This window comes from Terrapene carolina, unplaced genomic scaffold, assembly GCF_002925995.2.
Source record: "Terrapene carolina triunguis isolate 2854851 unplaced genomic scaffold, T_m_triunguis-2.0 Scaffold34029, whole genome shotgun sequence".
NCBI classification, from domain to species: Eukaryota; Metazoa; Chordata; order Testudines; family Emydidae; genus Terrapene; species Terrapene triunguis.
Window position 1 is genome coordinate 2,068,198 of NW_020698380.1, and position 23,970 is coordinate 2,092,167.

The 23,970-nt window shown below is 40.7% G+C and overlaps 2 protein-coding genes across 2 annotated transcripts in view; one reads left to right on the forward strand and one right to left on the reverse strand.

The window, feature by feature from the left end:
• Window positions 1-21,257, reverse strand: part of LOC113405152 (kinesin-like protein KIF15) — a 49,125-nt gene extending 27,868 nt beyond the window's left edge. Inside the window, exons 1-16 of the mRNA XM_026646071.1 lie at window positions 21,183-21,257; window positions 17,411-17,453; window positions 15,744-15,927; window positions 14,943-15,019; window positions 14,355-14,392; window positions 13,209-13,306; window positions 12,647-12,826; window positions 11,558-11,767; window positions 11,313-11,438; window positions 9,256-9,378; window positions 7,677-7,800; window positions 5,408-5,499; window positions 4,729-4,938; window positions 3,335-3,512; window positions 2,353-2,494; window positions 798-939 (exon numbers count right to left, since the gene is read on the reverse strand). Coding sequence (XP_026501856.1) covers window positions 798-939; window positions 2,353-2,494; window positions 3,335-3,512; window positions 4,729-4,938; window positions 5,408-5,499; window positions 7,677-7,800; window positions 9,256-9,378; window positions 11,313-11,438; window positions 11,558-11,767; window positions 12,647-12,826; window positions 13,209-13,306; window positions 14,355-14,392; window positions 14,943-15,019; window positions 15,744-15,927; window positions 17,411-17,453; window positions 21,183-21,201 — 1,986 coding nt within the window. The 5' untranslated portion in view covers window positions 21,202-21,257. The remainder of the gene's footprint in view (window positions 1-797; window positions 940-2,352; window positions 2,495-3,334; window positions 3,513-4,728; window positions 4,939-5,407; window positions 5,500-7,676; window positions 7,801-9,255; window positions 9,379-11,312; window positions 11,439-11,557; window positions 11,768-12,646; window positions 12,827-13,208; window positions 13,307-14,354; window positions 14,393-14,942; window positions 15,020-15,743; window positions 15,928-17,410; window positions 17,454-21,182) is intronic.
• Window positions 21,258-21,518: 261 nt separating this feature from the next.
• Window positions 21,519-23,970, forward strand: part of LOC112114400 (uncharacterized protein KIAA1143 homolog) — a 3,480-nt gene continuing 1,028 nt past the window's right edge. Inside the window, exon 1 of the mRNA XM_026646079.2 lies at window positions 21,519-21,649. Coding sequence (XP_026501864.1) covers window positions 21,542-21,649 — 108 coding nt within the window. The 5' untranslated portion in view covers window positions 21,519-21,541. The remainder of the gene's footprint in view (window positions 21,650-23,970) is intronic.

The following is a 23,970-nucleotide window of genomic DNA, read 5'->3' on the forward strand; positions in this document are numbered from 1 at the left end:
AAAAAAAAAAAAAAAAAAGCCGCGATCTGCGGCGGCAATTTGGCGGAAGGTCCTTCGCTCTGAGTGGGAGTGAGGGACCGTCCGCTGAATTGCCGCCGAATAGCTGGACCTGCCGCCCCTCTCCAGAGTGGCCGCCCCAAGCACCTGCTTGCCAAGCTGGTGCCTGGAGCTGGCCCTGCCCACCACCATGGGGGCTTGGAGCTCCAGGGTCCTCCTCCACCCCACGACTTGGAGCTGTGGGGTCCCCTTCCGCCTGTGGCTGCTAGAAGCTGCAGGGTCCCCCCGGTGCCTGTGGCAGAGAGGAGCTGCGGGGTCCCCCCCGCCACTAAGGAGATCTGGGGGCCTCAAGTGGCAGGGGTACCTCACAGCTCCTGGCCGCTGCAGGTGGTGGCGGGACCCTGCAGCTTCCAGCCGCCTGAAGTCACGGAGGTTTTTGGAAGTCACGGAATCCATTACTTCCATGACAAAATCGTAGCCTTAATTATAGTGCAACATATTTCATAATTCTATAAACAAAATACAGGATAAAGTAAAACGGTCAAAGCCGGTCAATTATATTCCACACAACTGCATGTTTTTTCTGATTTGCAATTCAGTTACAAGCAGTAGTGCATCAGGAAGTATTTCAGAACAAAAGATAGAAATGAAGATACCACTTTAATCATATAGTGAGCTTATGTACTGAAAAACTTGTCAGGCAAAGTATGATTTTTACTAAAGAAATCTTTTGTTTCATCCAACTCAGATGTAACTATATACTGCTGTATTTACAACCTCTCATTAACAGATTCTTGTACCTTAATAGTTTCTCTGTGCATTTTATTCAGTTGAGAGACTTCGTGACGTTTGTGTGCCTTGGTTGCCTCCAAAATATTTTCAAGATGCTGGTTTGCTTTCTGAAGGGACTGAAGTTCTGACTCAATTTCCAGATGCTTTTTCCTGTTTAGACACAAGAATTAGATAATGTTTTCACCCCTCAGCTCAAGAGAGCCTACTACAAAGCCCAAAAGTCATCATGCACTCTATCATCATTAGTCTGACAGTAAGGTGCTGTGTAACTATCATACTGAAAAACAATTCCAGACACTTTCATCCAAGCCATCAAAATATTTCAATTTTGAGACTATGCTATTTATAGGATCAGTGGACCCCATTAAAAGAGCTAATAAAAGCTGCTTTGTGATCACATAATTAACAAAATACATGCACACTTAAACACAGCCTTAAAATGGAAAAATCACTCCCTCCTTTACCCAGCAACACCTGAGTTCAGAGCTTTTTGTTTCCTCTAAAGAGCAGATCGCATCACCCATACCAAAACTTCAATCAGAAACCTGAACTGAAGCTTGACAAGATTAATAAAAACCTCTAAACATTCTTTTCAAGTATTGTTAAAATAACATTCTTAAGTATTTATTTTAACAAGTCAAAGTAATTTATTAAAAGGTAAGTAGAAATTTGGGAAGCTCTTTCACTGTGTAATATTTAGTAGTTTTGTATGTCAGTAGTGAGATAGCGGACATCATTCACATCATTGCAGTGTCAAGAGTCTCGTGCAAGCATGGATTATTTGTGTAACTGTTTAGTGTTATCACTATCCACTTCCCATTCTGATCTCAGAGTCAATAACAAAACTTCATAAGTATCAATGGGAGCAGGATCTCAGTTTATTGCTGCTCAGGACAGAGTGGAAACTGGTGTCCAATGTATTTGCTAAGCTATTAAGTTTGTAGGTAAAACTATTTAAGCTTTAACATATGGGTTTTTTAAATGTAAGTTCCTTCATGGCACCTCTCCCCCGCCCATATTCTCCACTTAGCAGACTGGAGGGAGGGGTGCTCGGGGCTTCTGCCCTGCAGCGGGGTGGTGGGGCTAGGGGCTTCTGCCTAGCGGGGAGGGTGGTCTAGGGGATTCAGCCCTGCGGGAGGTATCTGCTGGGATTCAGGGCAAAATCATGAAAAAGTAAAACACAATGGGTTCAGCCCTCCCTTTGTAGCCAAGTGGACTTCTACTATACAGATCATGATTTAGGGAGACTGCATACCATAAAGATCTGCTCTGCAGGGACTCCCTACATCCTAATGTGAAGAAGCAGGAGCAGTAAATGGATCTCCAACTATACAAGACTAATGTGATGTCTGTAAACTGTTGCTCAATGGACTGTGATGATATGGGGAGGATTATGTTTTCCCTTTCTCCCCTCACTCTGGCTCTCTCTAGAAGACAAATTTACTTGGGCTGTATTCTGGGTCCAGGATTTGACCGTAAAAGAATATTAATACGTCTATTCTAGCAAAATATATTTTGCAGAAGATTATTAGTTTAAAACATTTCTACATTGTTTCCTCTCACTTGGTTAGCTCTTTAAATTCTTCATATTCTTGTTTTGAACTTTCCAGTTCACTCTGAGTATGCAACAGGCGTGCTTTCAACCTTTCAAAAGACACCAACGAATTGCTTTCTGTTGCTGTAGTGGTGGAATACAATTGATGACCTAAGAAACAAAGATATTCCCTGATATCATCCTGAACAATTCAAAATCATAATAAGATCTATCAACAAAATAAGAACAATTTTTTGAACAGTCCAGCAACTCAGACTAAGCCAACTGGACACTAACAATAGTCCACATGAACATAAGCACTATGTAATTATTTTTTTTATTTGTATTTCTGTAACATCTAGTCAGGAAGCACAATCCCACTGTGTTAGGTGCTTTGCAAACAGAGAAGAGAAAGACAGTTCCTGCTCCAAAGAGCTTACAACCTAAACATAAAAAAGAGACAACAGATGGATACACTCAGACTAATGGGGAAGAACAGGGAAACAGACAACATTGGTCAGTATGATAGACAATGGTTGCAGCACACCAGTGGTTTAACCATTCTCAAATTTTTTTGCATCACAAAAAAGGATGAAATAGAAAACGAATACGTATTGCCAACTACTACACAGTATTATCACATGCCCTGAAGAAGGGCCCTTTTAAAGAATGTTTTTAACACTACCATGTGGTAGATTAAATTGATGAAAAGTTTAAAAATTAAAATACAAGTTTTGCAAAAGTGTTTCACATTGAGATGTGTGCATTTTGTATTATGTTTAGACAAATAGATTGCTTATGCAACATCTTAAGTTTTTCATTTTAAAAATATGTTAAAATATGAATTTAATAAAGAAGAATGTTAAACCATCAAATTCCACCAGAAGCACTGCCACTTAAAATATTTTAAGTGCTAAAGAAAATACTTAGGGTTTCTCAAAAATACACTAATTATTACATTTTAAAATGAGTATTAGCTTATGAAAGGAATATGTCATAGTGTATTTTTACCTCCATTATTTTTCTCTGTGGCTGAAGCCTCCAAGAAAGCTTTTTCTAGTTCTGCAATGGTCTGAGCATCAAGTTCTTGAGCCCTTTTCACTGACTGTAAGGAACGAAGTCGTTTGTTCTCCTCTCTGAGGCTGTGATTCTCCATGGCATACTTAGCAATTCGTGGATGTTGTTCCATCTATGCATATGTGACATGCGGATATTTGTTAAAGTGTTGCAAAAAAGCAAAGTAGTTTACAAAAAAGGCTATTTCACGGAGGAGTCAGTATATAGGGCTGCCAATCTGTCACCTTTCAAAAGCATTAAATTGTAAAGGAAAAGAAAAAGAGGGCTTCCCTAAACCATGGAGGACTTTTCAGATTTCTTAAAGAGCTGGCAAACTGGTTTTATTACTTCCCTGGAATTTACTCTCAAAATGTGTATACATGAGTAAGTAATGATCGAAGAATTACCGTATATACTTGTTCATTAGCCTGTTCATTTATAAGCCGACCCCACAAGATGGAGAAGTAAAAATAGCAAAAACTTCATGACCTTTTCATAAGCCGATCCTATATTTCAAGGGCTGGAAAACTTTGGCTCCCAGCCCGTCAGGGTAAGCCGCTGGCGGGTCGGGACATTTTGTTTACCTGGAGTGTTCACAGGCATGGAGACCCTCAGCTCCCAGTGGCCGCGGTTTGCCGTTTCCAGCCAATGGGAACTGCGGGAAGTGACGCACCACTTCCTGCAGCTCCCATTGGCTGGGAACGGTGAACCGCGGCCACTGGGAGCTGAGGGGCTCCATGCCTGCAGACGCTCCAGGTAAACAAAACGACAATGTATTAGATATTCAATTAAATGATTCCATAGTTTAAAAACATCAAATTTTGGTGTAGACCCGTTTATAAGCCGACCCCCACTCTTTGATGCGTCACTTTTTTACCAAAAATATTCGGCTTATAAACGATTATATACGGTAATCAGTAAATTTAATTTTTAAACATTCTGTAGTATTGCAGTAATCCTCATCATTACATATGAGCTTCTTCCTCTAGAAACATTAAGATTACAATTTAGCCTAGAATATGTAGGTTCAACTACAGAATTATTAAAGTAGTCTGTCTTTCTGTCCTATTTTTAAACACAGGGCTGAGTTTCCTAACTCCAGCGATAAGAGTTTTCCTTAACATAAGGAAGTCTATCAGTGATTTAAACCAAATAGCATTAAGTACAGTAATTTCATAGTTTAGAGAACTGGGTAGATTGTGCTCATGATACCTTTGAACTAAATACCAACAGTGATTAAAGGTCAGTTGTTTCGTTATCTTTAAACAGTAAAAAAGCTCTCTCTTTTTGTGTTGTTCATTAGCTTCATCAGATTGTTTTGGAATGGAACAATAAGTAAAAATATTTACCTGTTCTCTCAGTGTCCGCAATTCCTCTCTCAGTTCATTGATGAGATCATCCTGCTCTTTGGGCACTAAACTGCCACGAGCCTCTTTGTGTAATCTCTCCAGGCGAACTATATGGTCCTCCCGGAATTTAACTATCATTTTATTGGACTGAATGAATTTCTCCTTTTTGCCACAAAGATCTTCTAGTTGAGCAACTTTTTCTAACAAAGTCTTAAAACAATAAATACTGATTTAGTAGTCGGGGGGAAAAAAGGACAATGGCAATCTCCAAATAGATGTATTTATCACAAACTTAAACAAGTTATACCATACTACCTACAATAATATTTTATGTACAAAATTAAAATTTTATTATCACATTCATATTTTTGTAAGTGAAACTGACCTTGTGACTTTAAAAAAAAAAATCAACTCACTAGGGGGCACAATCTGATTATTAATCAAAAGTTTCCAATGTTTTTTCTTTATGAAACTTGGACATTACCTTAAAAATTCAAAATTCTACTAGTTTATAATCTCTCCTTCCAGTAACTACACTTTCCTGTCTTTGTAAACATAATTTTTTATTTAACAAAGCAGGACAATCTCAACTATAGTGGAGCTTCGGTAGGTTTACTCATCCTTAGCTTTAATCAAAAAATAAGCAGGATATGCTAGAGAAAAGGCAGCGAATTCTTACCTTCTTTTCACTTTCAGATTTCTCCAAGAACAGCATTGCCTCAAGAAAGCAGTTCATGAAATTTGTATTTTCCTGACCTTGTCCAAGAGCAGCTTAATAGAAAGTTAAAGAATGAAACACCATATTTATTAAGATACAAATTATTTAAATTGTCTTTCATGTTTAACAACTATATTTATAGTGTTTCCAACACTTCATTTTTCCCAGAATAATATATTGAACATATGTATGGGCATATTTACATTACAGTTCTAGAACACCCTCTAATGATACTATTAGGGTCTGTCAATTTATGATACACAAAACTTTACTCACTCAATTAAAGTTGGCATACAAAGTTGTACCTAACGAGTAAAGGGGTTTTGAATTTAGCTTTTTTTTTTAAATTAATGTGTTCAGCTAAGGAAGTATGGAAAATATAGCATTAGCTTCTGATGCTTTTTTAGCATTTTATAACATGAATTTGACATTAATATTACATTCTGTGCATAATAAAGTGGACTATTATAGATATTTATGGGATACTAATCACCATAATATCTAAAGGGCAAAATAACTATCCCATTATGATTAGAGCTGAGTGAATAATTGATTTTTCAGCTTGGGGGCAGAACCAAATAAGGTGAAAATATTCCGGTTTGACTCAAACAATTTTTTAAACAATCTTTTCTTCAAATAAAAAAAAACTCAAAAAGATTTTGTTTCAAATCAACCAGAATGTTTCAAGGTAATTCAAAATGATTTTTTTTTCCAGTTTTTCAATTAGTTTCAAGTTAAGGCAAAACATTTTGATCAATTTGAAACAATCTTTTTTGCGTTTCTCATTTCATTTTGGCCATTTCAGGTGTTTTCATCCTTGTGTGTGTTGTTTTTTTAAATTGGACAAATTTAAAATTAAAATGCCATTTCAAACTGAAAACATTTCAACATGAAAAACTTGAAACAAATGGCTTTTTTCAACTGAAGCTATTTGTCAAATTTGACTAATAGTTTCAGACTCCCCCCCCCCCCAAAAAAAAATCAATTAATCAAAAAAAGTCTAGTTAATATATATATTTTCGAATGCCATTGTGTTTTACAATCAACTGATAATGATACTCCATATCTTTATTTCTACAGCTCAAAATGTGTGCCAAGATTCTTAATTGTTCAGACTACGTCTATTGTGTCAGTTTTCAGACAAGATTTTTCTTTTCTTAAAACGTATATGATGAGGTTTTAAATCTGTTAAAAATTATCCTTTAGTTTTTCCAGATTCCAAGCTATTGTAATGGATGTAATATGAAATTGTTGAGATTTCTGCCTATATCTAGACATGATAGCATGAGTGAGTGATTTAATATCACATGTTAACCATTATCACATATTATTTTTATGATTTAAACTCTAATTCTGTGCGTAGCAGCAGATGTGTGATTTTTTTTTTCTTGCAAAAAAACTGAGCAAGGATGTTTTATATTAGCCAAGTCTTTTAAATGCAGTAACTCCTGGTGCTGGATTGAAATCCCTTGTGTCTTGGGAAGATCAGGCCACAATTGGTATAGGAACACAATAAGAGAATTACCAGGTCAAGATTGCTACCATAGTAATAAAAAACTCTGGGGCAGCATATTTCAGCCAGGGAACTACGCTTAGTGGGAAGCTGTATCAGGATCTGTGCAGCAGATACACAGTTCAGTGAAAAGCTACAAGTAAAGTTTGAAGAGTAATAAAAATCCCATTAACTTTATTCTCTACTGTATTGTATATAAGACTAGCTTTTTATTTTCATTCCCACAAAATATTTTTTCCTAGAATTACATTCAGAAATGAACAAAACTGGAGTAAAAGGAAGCCAGAATCAACAGGTTTGTGCAATAACTTGTCTAATGAGAAAAAACAGAACCCCTCCACATTGACCATCATAAACAAACGTTTTGGTTTATCTCAAGGGCTTGATCTCCAGCACTTTTATGAACTAAATGCCTAGAATTTTCTTCCAGCTTCAACAGCAAAAGTCAAACTATAATAGAAGTTTTGCCTAACGCACACAGTATAGTAAGAGTAAAACGAAAACAAAATGATCATTAGGTTAACACAGGTTCCTGCAAAATTAGACACATTTGCTATTATAGTTGTGTAAAATAGTATGTTGTGCCTAAGCAAAATGCAATCCTTAAGGCATACAAACTACGTGATGCTATTTGTTCACCAAGTCAATATTAGAACAGTTTAAAATCTCCTTTTTGCTCTAGAATGCAGGAGCTTTCTATTCTTTTGTTTCTCCTACCTCTTGAAATAGAAGTATCCTGAGTAGACTGCCCTAAAGTAAGTTGAGCAAGCTGCTCTTTCAATTTCTTCACTTCAGCTTGGAGCTGGCTCACATTCCCTTGGGTGTCTTCGTTTATCACAGCCTTTTGTAGGAATTTTGAAAGAAAATATTAAAAGCAATTAATAAAATATGTAAGATTACATTTTTTATATGAAGTAACATCAGAAACAATCTATTCTCAAGGTAATTAGAATCAAATATTGGAAAGTAGTAGATAACTGCCCATACAGCTAATCATTTTAAAAGAGAAGAATCTTTGGAAAAAGGACAGAGCTCAATTTCTTTTTCGAATATCTTCAACTTCAATAGTTTCTTAATATCTGAAAATCATGGACACTTGAAAATTTAGTCTACAGTTTGCTGAACTAGAATTTAATCCTGAAAATTGTAGGCTGAACAAAGGCAAACAGCATATAACAGACTACATAGCTGCAAAATCAGAAGCCAATATACCTTCAAGCTCACTCAAGATGCAGAAAGAACTTAAAAGTTACCATACATTTAAACAGGTAATGGCATGTTGCTTAGATCCAAAATTTAGGTAGGAAAAACAGAGTATTACAAAGCTTTAAAATAATCATGAAAGCATTTAATTAAAGCTTTGTTTGAATTTACACATTTCCATGGAATGCTGCAGATTCAAAGAACAAATAACACATGAAAAACAAATGAGTGTAAATAGTATGTTTCCATTGTCCATGCTGAATAAAGTATAAAGGATAACCTGCAGAAATAGTGAAAAGTAAATTCAATTTTTTAAAAATAGTTTTAGTTATTCTAAACCAGGGGTGGGCAAACTTTTTGGACCGAGGGCCACATCTGGGTGGGGAAATTGTATGCAGGGCCGGGACAGGGGGTTGGGGTGCAGGAGGGGTGCGGCAGGGGGTTGGGGTGCATGGGGGGCAGGGGGCAGCAGGGGGCTTAGGGCAGGGAGTTGGGGTGCAGGAGGGGTGTGAGGTGCAGGCAGGGGGCAGGAGGGGTTCGAGCTCCGGCCCGGCGCCGCTTACCTAAAGCAGCTCCGGGGCGGCAGAGGCATACGGGCCAGGGCAGGCTCCCTGCCTGCCTGCCTTGTCCTGTCCCCGGTGCCGCCAGGAAGTGCCGCGGCCCGGGGGGGGGGGGGGGGGGGGGGGGGGGGGGGATGGAGGGCTCTGCATGCGCTGCCCTTGCCATGCCTCCAGGTACCTCCCCAGAATCTCCCATTGGCCGCGGTTCCCCATTCCCGGCCAATGGGAGCTGCGGGGGGCAGTGCCTGGATGGAAGGGCAACGCATGCGGAGCCCTCTACCCCCCCCCACTCGGGGGCCACTTCTGAGAGCAGCGCTGGGCCTGCGGCGCCACGGGGGCAATCCCGCAGGCCGGATTCAAAGTCCTGAGGGGCCGGACTTGCCCATCCCTGTTCTAATCCCAAGCAAGCAAATTTGAGTTAACCATAGTAAACAAAAACGTTTCTTAAAATGAATTGGTTCACATATAATATAAACAAATACAATATTTTGTCATTTAAGTCATGATAGTAAAGATATTAAATAATTTTTTACCTTGTTTTTAATCAACTTCGCTCGTTGAGCAAAATTAAGGGTGGACAGAGTTTCACCAAAACATCTAGATCCAGGATGAACATTTGCAATTATGCATGTTTTTGCATTACCTCCAAGAGAATCCTGTTTGAAAAATATGAAAATATGCTTAAGTTGAAGGGTTTTGGTTAGAGCTAGATATTAATACTTCTTTCACAAGTTGTCTGGTATGTAATTATAGGCCTTGGCTACACTGACGCTGTACAGTGCTGCAACTTGCTGCGCCCAGGGGTGTGAAAACCCCCCCCCCCCCCCCCGAGCGCAGCGCTGTACAGCGCCAGTGTAATCAGCGCCTGCAGCGCTGCACGCTCGCTCGCAGCGCTGCAAGCTACTCCCCTCGGAGAGGTGGAGTACTTGCAGCGCTGCAAGAGAGCTCTCGCAGCGCTGGCGGCGCAACTACACTTGCGCTTCACAGCGCTGCCGTGGCAGCGCTGTGAATTCTCAAGTGTAGCCAAGGCCTTAGACTAGAATGGGTTTACTTGAAAAATCTCTACATTCCTTTCTGAAGCTTTATTTCAAAGCTGGTTATGAAAGGAGGACACAACTTTAAATATAAATAAGAGTTTAGTTTCAAGAACCTTAATCTTGTTATATTGTGAAGGGATTTGTAATTAAATGAGGATCATTTCAGAAATTTAGAACTGGGCAGTGTGCTATCATTGGCAAAAGGAGACTCAGGAAATCCGTAATGAGATATCAAATCTTTCACTTTAGAACTCTGGTCAATAGCAATTGAAAGTTATTACCACCTTGAAGGCCAGCCATTTGGCTACCTATGTGAAATATGTTGATTACCTGGCTCCATTTTCTACTGGATAAGCATCATTATCACACAAAAAATCACTCACGTAGACACTTGATAGTCTTAGCAGACAGGCTGGAAACTGACTGATCAAAGAGACAACTAACTTCTCACTGTTAGATATAGATCTTTAGAAACGTCAGTATTATTTGTTGAGTGCCGGCGGTGCACTTATATCTGTACAGAATAGAATAGCTAAGGTATCACCTAAGGCACTTACAATCTAAGACCCCAGTCCTGCAAGAAGACTCACAAACTTCAATGGTGTTCTGTTTGGGGGTAAGGATCTGTTGTTGTGGATCTCTTTATAAGAGTGGGGTACAAGAAAACAATGGACACAGACAGAATTTCAACTTTTTATACTTATACGAATGAGAGAGAGATAGAAATTCTTAAAATAGAGGATTAAGATCAACCGATTGCATGGAAAAAGTGTTTGGAGAAAGAATGGGTAGAATGCTGTCATCGTGGAATAGGGAACAAATGCCTGTGACATCACTAATACTACCATGGATTGTAACCAAACTTGGTATTTGAGGTCACAGAAAGATGCATTCTGGTTAGTGATGGTATTCAACAGAGAACACTGGAATTCACTCAATCCTCATAATTGCTTTGCAGTTTCTCTTTAAAAGAGCCCTTCATACAATGAGAATACTCATCTTCTAATCTTCAGGAAGTTTCTCTGTCGCTAATACCAGCTACATCCTGCTAACGTTTGGTGTGGCTAGTTAGAGGACAGATAAAACCTTTAAGGTTAGAAGCATTTCAAGTCAGTGACTATTACACTTCTGCGATATATAGGCTGGGGAATAAAACTTATCCTCCACTCTCATTAAAATAGATTAGCGTGCGCACACACACACACACGTAACTGAAGACATTCACTGTAACAGCAACAGAGTTTATCCAGACAACATAAAGATATTATCAATATATTTTTCAAAGTTTCTCTTTTTCCTTTGAGCAGAGGAACAAACTGAAAAGTCTGTGTTTTTCAGATCCTTACAATTCATCCTAAGACCTCACTATAGGCAAAAGGATAATAATTCTGAAATCCTCTGGCATGTGGAAATTGATTTTCCAGGAAGCGTTAACAACAGTGAAAGCAAGCAGCCCAATTTTACAGAACTGAGCTCAGTTTTTCTCTTCTCAGTATAAAAATCAATGTATTTTTCTTTTTAAAACTATTAAATGAAAACTGATTATGTGTTACCCGTAGCAGAAAAGTGAGCTTTGAGTCCCTGTAGCAAATGTGTCTTTGTTTTCCATTACCCACATCAACAAGCGCTGTGATCACTTGGCCCAGGCAGCTTAATGACCGGTTTATGTTACCTGCCTCCTAAAACATACAAGAGAGTGAAAGTGAGAAGACAACTGTCCTGATTAAAACAAGGTGTTTTTTTTTTAAATCTTTAACTGAAGAGAAAAAGGAAGTAACCACAGATATGTAGCACCAACCTTTAACCTGACTCCTTCAGTATGGGTATCTTTTTGTCTCTCAGACCCTGCCAAATCCACCAAGTTCAGCTGGGAGGATCGGATGTTAACAACCTCACTGTTCTTCTCCATTGAATCTACAGTAATAGTGAAGACCGCATGCGATCTTGAGGATTCTCTATTCATTGAGGTAGATGCTACACGGCGATTTCTCCAGCCCATAGTTAACACCTTAGCAGCAAGAAGAGACACCAAATAGCACCATCTAGCATATTTCAAAGTGATCCCAACACTCAGATACAATGGGTTTGACAGAGAGTAAACATATTCCAGTATGAGACCTTTCAATAAACCATTACAACCACTGACTTTTAGCACCAGAATACCTTCATATAGAAATGTAATACAGTTGGAAATCCTAATGAGTATCACAGTGTTTATGATTTGAACATTAGCTTATGGGTTTAGAAATAAATATTCACTTTCCTTCACTCTTGTCAACCCAATTCCATGTTTTACAATTTCTTTAGTCTAAAAATTGCTATGCTACATTTTGACTGCCAATTCATTGATATGACTTTCCAAGTCTTTGCTATATAAAATGTCCTTTTGTTTTCCAAAGTTCTATTTCCCCTTTTTATGTTTTTATACAAATATGTTAACATTGTACAAATAAAACCTTTTAAAACCACAGACAAGCCATGTGCTCTGATCATTAGAAGAGTAAGGCTTACTCAACACCTGGATGTACAGTGCGAAGGATATCTGGAACAACAGTGTAGTGGGACAAAGAAACCTGCTACTATACCACTGAGGTCCACTGCAAACATCAGCAGATGATTAACATCAGTGCATTTTTATACTCCCCAAATCCTACAACTTTCATAATCCCTAACATTCACCAAGGACTGATGTGGAACATGCATGCTTTGGAGAAAAGTTAGAATAAACAAAATATTTCTCTGTTTATAGATGTTCGATTTCTACAAAATATTTTTCAAAAGTTATCAGCATTTTATTTTTAGGCACTTTAATTTTTGCTAGAGCTAATATTGTACAATGTTGCTGATAGAGCAATGTCCAGATATCAAACAGCATGAAACAGACTACCTGATATGCTTCAGCAGCGGAGGTTAACACCTGCTCCACAGCACCGACGACAAAGACTCCCTTCTTGATATGTTCCCTGAGAAAGAGTCCAGCTGAAGCAGAATCCAGCAAGTCAAATATCTGTTCATTGTAGATTTCAATAAACGAGCACTTACAGAGAAAACTCTTACCAGTACCAGCCTGTAAAACATGAAAACTTCTACTATAGACGTATAGTTTTTATGAGAGCTGGTCTCTAACACAGTATGGCAGTGGTTTGTTTCATTTCCTTCATAAAGGTATAAAGTTATTATTGATATATATTGTGCCTTAATACCATTTATGGTGCCCAAAGGACAATTTTTTTACCTAGAAAGATAGCTACTTTCAGTATAGAAATTTAAATCTTTCTATTGGCATTTGTAGCTATCAATATACAAAGGATACTATAATAAATGTAAACTGGTAAAGTAGATGCAAGGCAGTTATAACACAAGAAACTCGAGCACTAATCAAAATTTAATTTATTCAGCTACTTCATAAGTAAGACATTCCTGTGACCTCAGTAATACAAAAGTTTTACCTTTTCTTTTTCACGTTCGATTAGAAAAAAGAGATATTCAAAGCTCCGAGGAATAACTCCTCTCAGGTTATGTGTGAAATTATCAGAGTCAGATGGCCCTAAAGAGATTTAATTAAAAACAACATTTCGTAGGTTTAATTAAGAAATGCTATTCAACAACAGCAGTTAGTTGGCACTCTCATATACCATTATACAAAACTGCAACTACCAGTCTTTTAACCAATCATTCACAGCAAAACAAAGAAAGAAGAAATCAAGCTATTTCTCGAATAATCAGTTGATTTTGCTTTGTCAACTGACATTTAAAAAGATCTAAATTAAATTAGTGCCTGTGAAAGGCTAAGAGATTTACAGCTCTGGAACTAAAGTCTATTTATTCACAGAATAGGTGCACACACAGACCAAGAAGTAGCAGTGCAAACTTCCCACCAATGTGCCTGCCTCAACCGTGGTCTGCAGGGACCATTTCAGGGATTGAGAGTAATTCAATTGCCTTGTTCATCCAATTCTTAGCAAGTCCCTGAGCCAGGCACTCCTTTCAGTTTGGTGTTTTGGCAACTGTCCCTCTTTAAAAGTAAAAAGGGAGACAGACTAACTGTTGTATTTAAAATTATCAGTGCTATGAACAGCACAAGAATAATGTAAACTTCTTTTATATACAGATGGACCTTTAATTCCAGACTAGAAAGGCAGCCTTTTTGAAAACGTCCATCTCTAGCTATCTATATTTAACATAGAAAAGAGGTACCTACCAGAATATTTTTCCAGAAATTGAGGGGTTGGGAACCAAAAAGGGGAAACTAAAAAGATGTATTTCGAATTTTGTAAAACCACTTGACTACAAACATTTGATTTCATTGGGCTATTTACTTCAGCTGGAAAATAGGGAATGGACTTTTTCACCTCAAAGAAAAGAGGGCAAGATGGTACCCATCCCCATTCTCTGGGAATGCTGTGAGAAAGACAGAAACTGCACTAAGAGTGCTATGCAATCCCAAAAGCAGTAAGATTAAAAAATTACCTGCAGACGAAGGTAAAACCAAATCACAATTTACAGAGCATAAAAAAAAGTTTTAAAACTAAACCATATCTCAAAACTAGTATTGAGAAAAAATCTTTATATAAATGAGTCTTTTATACACTTACCCATCATAGTAAAAGTTTTCCCTGATCCAGTTTGGCCACTAAAGAAGAAGAAAACAAACAAAAATCCCAAATAAGCAAAATTTATTCTAGCAGTGACATCCCTCATTGATCTGCATCTTTCATGCAAATTGGCAGTTTGACATGGACAAATCATTTCTCATAAGCTGAAGATGTAAAAAACACACTGTAAACTTGAAGTCTACCATTGTTGTAAGTAGTGTTGTTGTAGCCATGTTGGTCCCAGGGTATTAGAGAAGAAGCTTTGTGTAAGCTTGAAAGCTTCTCTCTCTCACCAACAGAAGTTGGTCCAATAAAAGATATTACCTTAACCGCCCTAATACCCTGAGACAAACACAACTACAACCACACTGCATCAGATAGCCTCAGAAATACTGATTTACAAATTAAGTAGTCTTCGACAAGTAAACTGCAAAAAGTTTCACCATGTCACGCTTTGGGATGATGTATCAAGTGAGAAGGCAGCTTTTTTTTTTTTTTTAAAACAAATATAAATCAGTTGGTATTCATTGCTGCAATTAATTTTTTACAACTCTCATGTTTAATATGAAATAAATGTAAATGTCTTACTATGCAAAGATGGTTCCATTGTAACCATTCATACAAGATTCAACAATGTTTTTGGCTACACTTGAAAACACTGCCTCCTGATGAGAAAAAGGACAAGGAAGCTGGCATTAAGGTTTCATAAACATAAAAGACTTTCTACAAGACTTTCTTCCCCAGTATTTTCCACAATATAAGAAATCTATTATAAAACAATAATGTTACATACAGAACTTCGTGTATTTATATATTAAATGATGCATAGCCAGGCTAGATGCATCAAATGACTACCTGGCTTTTTTTTTTTTTTTCTTCCTCACAACAAAGCAAATGCACCAACAATAGGCCACACAACCCTTTACTAATGCTGACTGCAAAACAGGTAAGTGAACTTTGTTATGGTACTGAATCAATTGCTCAGTGTTATGGAATTGAATAAATTGCCTAACTACTACTCCCATCTATTGTCATGTATTATTCTGTTAGGCCTACAGCAGTGGGCTTCAGTGGTAATTTGCTTATACAGAATGTTTCTCTAGCAGCATCATATATTATAGGACCATAATATCCCATCTATCATTAAGCACAATTTCCCAGCAATTTCATTGTACAAATGCAAAGAGCAATTCTTATGAAAACTTTAAAAAGAGAAATTCTTAAAGCAGTGAAGAGGAAAATGAATTTGCCTTGATAGCGTAACTATAACTGAGCATTGCCAGCCTGGTTACTATAAAAACCAGGGAAAGAGCTATTGATAAAGATATTGTATAGTTACTGCAACCATTTTTTCGTATTTTAGTAAGCTTGTCATTTTAAAGCCATTACCTGGGTTGTGTCCATATTTGCAACATGATCAAAAGTGAAGATCTTGGGCTCAGGCTTTGAATGTAGACGAAGAGTGTTTGATGAAAGAACTGATAAGCACAAGCCTTGATCCCCATCAGCTAATGCAGCTCCCTCTGAAGGGGGACGTACTCTCACATAGACCTTGATGGCATCACCTTCAGTACTAATGAAGGAATATTTATATATAAGGTTGTCTGAAAACATGTCTGTCAGCTACTTGAGAAAATATATGAAATTAGTGAAGTCAGACTGAGTGGGGAAACTCATGCAGAGGTTTACCCTGAAGTTGTACTAAACTAGATAACCTCTACAAGAGATTAGGAAGAGACCTACTGCAGGGGGCTTATTATCCCATATCTGTTTAATGCAAAGTTTCCTGCACCTTCCTCTGAAGCATTTGGTGGTGGCCACTGTAGGAAACAGGATACTTGGCTAAATGGGCCATGAGTCTGATCCAGTAAGCCAATTCCTATGTTTCTAATCACTATTACACATTTAACTGGTATGTCCTTCAATAAATTAGTCCAAATACAGTTTTGCATATGATCATTTCATGATATTAAAAGGGATCCCCTGAAAGCTTAACATACTGCAATACAAAATACACATTAGGGTAGAAGACTCCTGTTCTTGGGTCAGCAGAGATGACAGCCTCAAACTTGGGTATGTTAACAGCTTCACTTCTGAATGCTTTTCTAGGGCTTGGCTACACTTGCAGATGTTGAGCGCTGGGAGTTAAACCAGCCTTCGGAGACCGCAGCAGGGAAAACGCTGCTGTGTGTTTACACGGTCAGCTGCAAGCGCACTGGCGTGGCCACATTAGCAGTTCTAGCAATGCCACAAAGAGCAGTGCATTGTGGTAGCTATCCCAGTGCGCAAGTGGCTGCAGCGTGCTTTTCAAATGCGGGGGTGTGGAGTGTGACAGGGAGTGTGTTGTGTGTATTTGGGGGGAGAGAGTGTGTTTTGGGGGGCAGAGAGTATGTCAGCATGCTGTCTTGTAAGTTCAGACAGCAGCAGATCCTCCTCCCCCCGCCTCTCTCTCACACACTCACAACAGCAGCATTCCACAGTAATGGTTTGCTTTGTCCTGGAGCAGATAAGCATGCCGGCTGTCAGAAACGGAGCTTTGAAAGGGGATATCCGCATGCCTGCAGCCGAGTTCAAAACAATGACAAGAGTGGCCACTTGACTTCAGGGGATTATGGGACGTTTCTGGAGGCCAATCACAGCACAGTAATGCAACACGTCATCCACACTGACAGCTGGGCGTTTCAGCCGGGGCGCAGCAAGCTTTATGCTTCTCGTGGAGGTGGATTACGAGGAGCGCTCCAGCTGCAGAGTCCAGGCGCTCTAAGTGCCTTGCTAATGTGGACACCTCAGGAGTTAGGTGCTCTAATTTGCAAGTGTAGCCGAGCCCCTAGAAACTGATTATAGACTAGCACTGCAGTGTTAGAACTGAACTTGCTTAAAGGAAAAAAATGTGGTTGGAATAACTAAATTTGAAAGTGGGAGGGATAATTGCACTATCAAATGATGGGATGAATGGAAACAATAAACATGTCATATACATGTCAGACTTTCCCCACACAGCCCTTTAATGTTAGTATATGAGAAATTAATACAAAAATTAGCAAATAGTCTTTTACCTTGGTGTATTTGACAGAGGCAGTGTGGAATCACGTGAATCTCCTGTGTTTTTTTTTTAAAGAAGGAAAAACATACATCAAACTGTCAAGGAAAACAATTTATGACTGTCATTAAAAAAGTATTGCAAGTGATATCGAGGGAGTTAAAATTGGAAAAATAAAAACAAAAATGTTTAAATGACTTTGAGGTTATGCACAACAGAGACCTGCAAAAATAAAAATTCAGCTAATGTTTTCCTTTGATGGATATTCGGTTTAGTGGTTTTTGCACAGATAAAGTAGGCCTTGATGCTGCAGTGCAAACACCTGTGTTTAACTTTCTGCATGTGAATAAACCTATTGAGTTCAGTGGGACAGCTCAAATGCATAAAATTAAGCAGATGCATGTTTGCAGGTATGGACCATAGATTTATATATTTTTAAAGCACTACATATAGGTGTAGCAATATACACACATTTAGTTTTGACACCTATTAGCAATGTGAAATTTCAAATAACATAGCAAAAGCTAAACTGATTTATTTTTACTTGAACATTTTAAAAAATATACTTAAAATCAGTTCTATAAAGTATCCAAATCCTCCCCAGTGTGTCCGCATCTTTTGACATATTTCTTCTAAATTCCATTCACATGGAGATGTGTTGCTTTTAGCAGGAGACAGCTATGAGATTTAATTATTCAAGAGCATGTCTAACCTATAATCATTTACCTACTGTGTGAAATAACCAGTCATAAACTCCCTATAATAAATACCATTAAGGCCCCCTAAGCCAGCACAGATTTCATTGCAGGATCAAAGCCTAAGTCTGCACTTCAATGGCAGAAGTTATTGACATCAGGGCACAGAGGGGCTAGACTTAAAATGAGCATGTCTGATACATCAATATGATTCTGCCACTAAGAGAAAAATAGTCCCAAATGTACCAGTGCTACAGTATATCATCTCTGATCCACTCAATGACATTGAAGCAGTCTGTTACAAGATTATTAATTTATGAAGCAGCATTTGCCATTTTCAAACGAATATGCAACATAGCCAAAAAAATTGCAACTCAAATAGCACAAGACAATTAACAAAATTTAAAAAAACCTATACAATTAATAGCATTTAATCACCTAGAGATCTATAGGAGCTACAGTGTCAGTAAGTAATCAATATATCAATTCATCTAACAGCTTGCATTTTCCATTTTAAAGGGATGGTATCAACTTGAATTTCATATTTGTAGGAAAAAATTGCATCTTCTATGATTACAAGCAGCAGTTCCAATTAAAAGTTTTAATAATTGTTCTCTATTTATCAATTTGTTTAATTTGTCTATTTGCACCAGGCCAGACCACTGCAACGGTGTGGAACACCACAGAAGCTCACCGTGTATCTGCATGGAAGCAAAGATGCAGCCAGTGCAATCAGCTGCAGGATTACAGTCATATCTATTTGGGTGACATTTCTTAGATGCATAGACTAGAATGGACCATTGTGATCAGCTAGTCTGACCTTTTGAATAGCACAGGCCATAGCACACAACTTCTCCCAAAAAGCAACAGAGAGTCCTGTGGCACCTTATAGACTAACAGATGTATTGGAGCATAAGCTTTTGTGGGTGAATACCCACTTCGTCAGACTCATGTAATGGAAATTTCCAGAGGCAGGTATAAATATGCAGGCAAGAATCAGTCTGGAGACAACAAGGTTAGTTCAATCAGGGAGGGTGAGGCCCTCTTCTAGCAGTGGAGGTGTGAACACCAAGGGAGGAGAAACTGCTTTTGTAGTTGGCTAGCCATTCACAGTCTTTGTTTAATCCTAAACTGATGGTGTCAAATTTGCAAATGACCTGAAGCTCAGCAGTTTCTCTTTGAAGTCTGGCCCTGAAGTTTTTTTGCTGTAGGATGGCTACCTTTAAATCTGCTATTGTGTGACCAGGGGGGTTGAAGTGTTCTCTTACAGGTTTTTGTATATTGCCATTCCTAATATCTGACTTGTGTCCATTTATCCTTTGCAAACGCCAGGCTCGGGACGGAGCGGGGGGCGCTCAGACTCCCCCACAGGTCGGGGGGAGCGGGTGTAGGGCAGCTCCCAGCGGATGGAGGGAGGCGGCCATGCTCGCCCAGGGCTCATCTGACTTGTGTCCATTTACCCCTCTGAAACTTCCCCCAACTAATTTCAAGCGCATATCTTTTAGGAAAACATTCAGTCTAGATTGTACTGTTTACGCTGACCATTGCCCTTCCACCTAGTTGCAACAAATTAAAAAGTCGCTCTCCTGTAAGTGGCTACAGTTAGCCCCCTCCCTGCTCAGAGTTGTGTCTGTCTCCTTGTCCTTTTCCCCACCTCCTGAGATACTCCAGCCCCCTCCCCCAATCATGCTTGCCCCATCTGCCCCAACCTGGGCAGAAAAATCATTGTTCCAGGGAGGTGGGCCTGTAGTTGAGAGACAATCAAAATCGAGGAGTCCAGACTGTGGTCTGGATGCACCTTTCCTGAGCAGGGCAGTTGTCTAGGATAACAGGCTGCCCTCAGGCATGTTTAGACTTTTGTTCAGCACCAGCTAGAGCAGGGGTCAGCAACCTTTCAGAAGTGGTGTGCTGAGTCTTCATTTATTCACTCTAATTTAAGGTTTCGCATGCCAGTAATATATTTTAACGTTTTTAGAAGGTCTTTCTATAAGTTGATAATATATAACTAAATTATTGTTGTACGTAAAGTAAATAAGGTTTTTAAAATGTTTCAGAAGCTTCATTTAAAATTAAATTAAAATGCAGAGCCCTCCGGACCGGTGGCCAGGACCCGGGCAGTGTGAGTGCCTCCTTCGGCACGCGTGCCATAGGTTGCCTACCCCTGAGCTAGAGGCTGGCACACTTCATTGCTTCTGTAAGCCAACCTGATTGGGTTCCTTGCATCCCTCCATTCTCCCCCACAAGCTCTCAGTGCTATTCCTCTCTCTTTCTAACCTCTTGCACCCCCCCCCCCCCCGCAAATCAGGGGCTCTGCGTCCTCTTATTCACCCCTGACACCATGCCAGGGGCTCTGTATAGGTCCTGCAGGCCCCTCTCCTCCCATATCGTTGTCCTCCCGTCTCTCCCTTTCCCCCTATTCCAGGGGCTACCCCTCCATCACGTGCCACTGTGCCTCATTCCTCCCCAGGCCAGGTGCACTGCGTGTCCCCCATTCTTCCTCCCTATGCCAGGGCCTCCGTGTGCCTCCCCATTTCCCCACCGCCTGTTCTTATTTCTTGGCTTTCTGCCGGGGAAACAAGTCCCTCAGGCTGCCCACATTGCAAACGCCATCGAGACCCCGGGCAGAGGGGGGAAGCCGCTCAGCTGACTGCAGGAGCCTCACTCAGCTGAGCCAAAAATGGAGCTCGGGATTGGATGGGGCACCTCCCCCCCGCCCCAGAGACAACCTCGGCTGATAGTGGCAAAGGAAACGTCCCCCGGCAGCGCTGCTGGCACAGGGCGGGTGACTCGTGCTTGGCACAACTCACCAGGGGAATGGCTGGTAAAACCGTTAGGGGAGATGGGGGAGGGGCACCAAAGCTCCGAAAACCCCTTAGGCAGCACGACTGGGGCGCGGGGCGTTAGGAACCATAGCCAGGCGCTGGCGCCAGCTCGGATCTCTCACTCCTTTCCCCCCTCACGCGACAGGGAACTGCCAGCGGCGGTTTCTAAGCAGCCTTTTATGACACAAACGGAACAAACACAGACCAGCCGTCGCACGGGCAGCCGCCAGCGAGCCGCCGAGGCACCTCGCAGTGACCCCTCCCCCCTCACCTTTGGTCCCAGGAGCCATTGTCCGCGCAGCCCCCGGCGCCCTTCCTCGCCTCCAAACCCCGTTGCGCCCGGCGCGTCCCCCTCCCCCAGCACTGGGAACTCTCGGCGGCTCAAAATGGCGGCCTGTTTGAATTTGGCGCTAACTGCCTGGCGGGCGGGGGGGAGCGTCTCCCGCTGTGAAGTCACCATGGGGGCGGCCATTGGTGTGTGCATATGTCTGTACGACCAGCCCCTGTCACGTGACCGGGGAAAGTGCAGGGTCTGCCTGCGGGAAAGCGGCGCCGCTGCTACCGTTCGTTCCTGGCCCGGGCGGAAGTGCGTCGTTGCTCTCGCCGCTGCTGCCTGTTCCTCTGGCAGCCATGAGCAAAAAGACGCAGGTCTCGTACGTGCCGCCGGCCGAGCCCGCCTTCCTGAGCCGCCTCAAGAGGGAGGTTGGGTATCGGGAGGGGCCCACGGTGGAGACCAAGGTAATAAGCTGCCCCTCGGGGGGCCCGGTCACAGCCCGCCCCGCTGCCGAGACCCGGGGATGGGCTCCCTGGAGACCAGGTGAGCCCCGGGCGAGCATGGCCGTCTCCCCCCCCCCCCGCCGGGGGCTGCCCTCCCCCCCCCCCCCGCCTGTGGGGGAGACTGAACGTCCCCGCCCCGAGCCTGCCGTTCGCAAGGCCAGAGTCCCGCTGCCCCATGTGTGACCATAGCGTCCCCCCCCCGGCCGGGCAGAGGTGGCGGGAGCAGCCGCGCCGGGCTCCTCCCCCAGCAGGGAGAAGTGTCTCCCTCTCCCCAGCCCCCGTGGACACTTGTCCTGAAGGGCCTGACCCATGGCCTGCGGCCAGCCCTTCGCTGCTGTAGGACAAGATCCCGTAACGTTAGATCCAAGGGAGCTCGCCTCAGACCTAGGAGGCCCTGGGAAACCAATTGAGGTCGAGGTTTATTTCCGAGCCAAGGGCTGTCATCAGGGCTCTCCTTTCCCCTCTTGCATCAACAGCCAGCTGCACTAGCAAGTGAATAAAGTTATTTAAAAAAAATCAACAGAAACTGGTAACCTTCAAGCCCTAAGATGTGTAATAGGGGAGTTTTTAAAGGGACACTCAACTTAAAACAGTTAACGCTTCTGTTAGGCAATTCCTAAGATCATTTTTCTTAATCATTTCCCCCGTTTTTCATTTGTTTACATTGTACATTACCACTATTCCCCTTACAGAGTCAGTTACTCCTATTTATTTGTGTGGGTTGCTCACACAGGAGCAGAGATGAGTAAATGCCTTTTAAAATGGGAAACTGCCTAGAAAATCACAAGTGGGCAAGAGGGACACAGGCAGATGTAGACTTGGACTCTAAATACATTCTATGGGTGGCATACCAGAGATCACTTATCCACTGACGTTTTAAAAACTCCCGCACCCCAATCTGGGTCTATGCTGGTTATGTACTATGTATATATCTTATGAACCTTGTAACTGATACTTGTAATCCCTCATAACCCAAGCCTGACCCCAGATGTACAATACCTTCCTTCTTAACTTGTGTAAATTTGATTTTAAACATTAACTTGAATAAGATTTTTAAATCTGAAATTACTTTTAACTCACTTTGTTTCAAGTAAATGCTGTCAATTAATACTGTTATTTTTAAAAGTGTGTGCATAATTTAAAGCAGCCTTCCAAACTGCCCTGAAGCTTATAACACAAACTCTCTCTACTTCTTAAAACAAAAATGGTCCTCTCCCTCTATTTTTCTATCCTGTTCAAGGGGAAAAGAATCTAGCCCCAAATGAGCTTCTTCTCTCTCTCTCTCCCCTTACTGTGTTGTCCAGAAACTATCCTGTTTAAAGTGAGGACTTGAGTAATTTGTACTTATAGTGGTACTGTCATCTTTAAAGGTAGACAAGTGAAAAACTGAGTTAATTGCATCTAAGGGCCTGATCAGGCACTAGCTTGTAAGTATCACACCAGTGCTCTAGTTAACTGAGTAGATATTATTTAGCATTTTTATTATCATAGCACCTAGAAATCTTAGTCATGGACCTATTGTCCTAGGCCACTGTAAAAACACAGAATAAAATGACTGTCTATAGAGCATCTCATATATTCTACTCTACTCCAGATTTTTGGGAAAAGACCAGAACAGTAATAAAAAAAACCAACACACATAACAAGGTTGTCATCACTAACACCTAGACTCAAGGATGGTAACCAAGACAGTACTTGCACTCTCACCTCTGTTTGCCTCTTTATCCAATATATTCAATTTCCTGTTCCCTTAGTGGGCTAAAAGATTGCAGCTCAGACTCTTCCAGCTTCTGATTGCTAATGGCTTTAGTAGTAGCACCTGGCTCCTAGGTGCATGTGTTTGGGCCCAAATGAACCTTGAGGGAAGAGAAGAAAGGAAGTAACCTGGCCAAACTGAGTCAGCCTCCTAAAGTACTTGACTGCCTAATTGTAAAGTTATTTTAGATACTATACCTGACCTGCTCCCCAGTCACTTACAATTAAGAACCTGCTGACGTTCTTTAAACACACCGGGATACTATGTATGCCTAAAGTGCTGTCAAATGCATAAAGAGCCTGATCCTGCTCACATTAAAGTTAATGAAAAAACTCCAGTAGCACAGGATAAGACCTAAAGTAAACAAACTAGGAAGATATTTCTTCATACCGAATGATTAGAGAAAAATAGTAATCTAAGATGTTACTTTTAACAGCAAGAAAAATAATTTTATATAAAAAAAGTTGATAGTTTTGTCCTTCAGCTTCTAAACAATATTTTAAAATCCAGTTGTGAAGAACTGGGA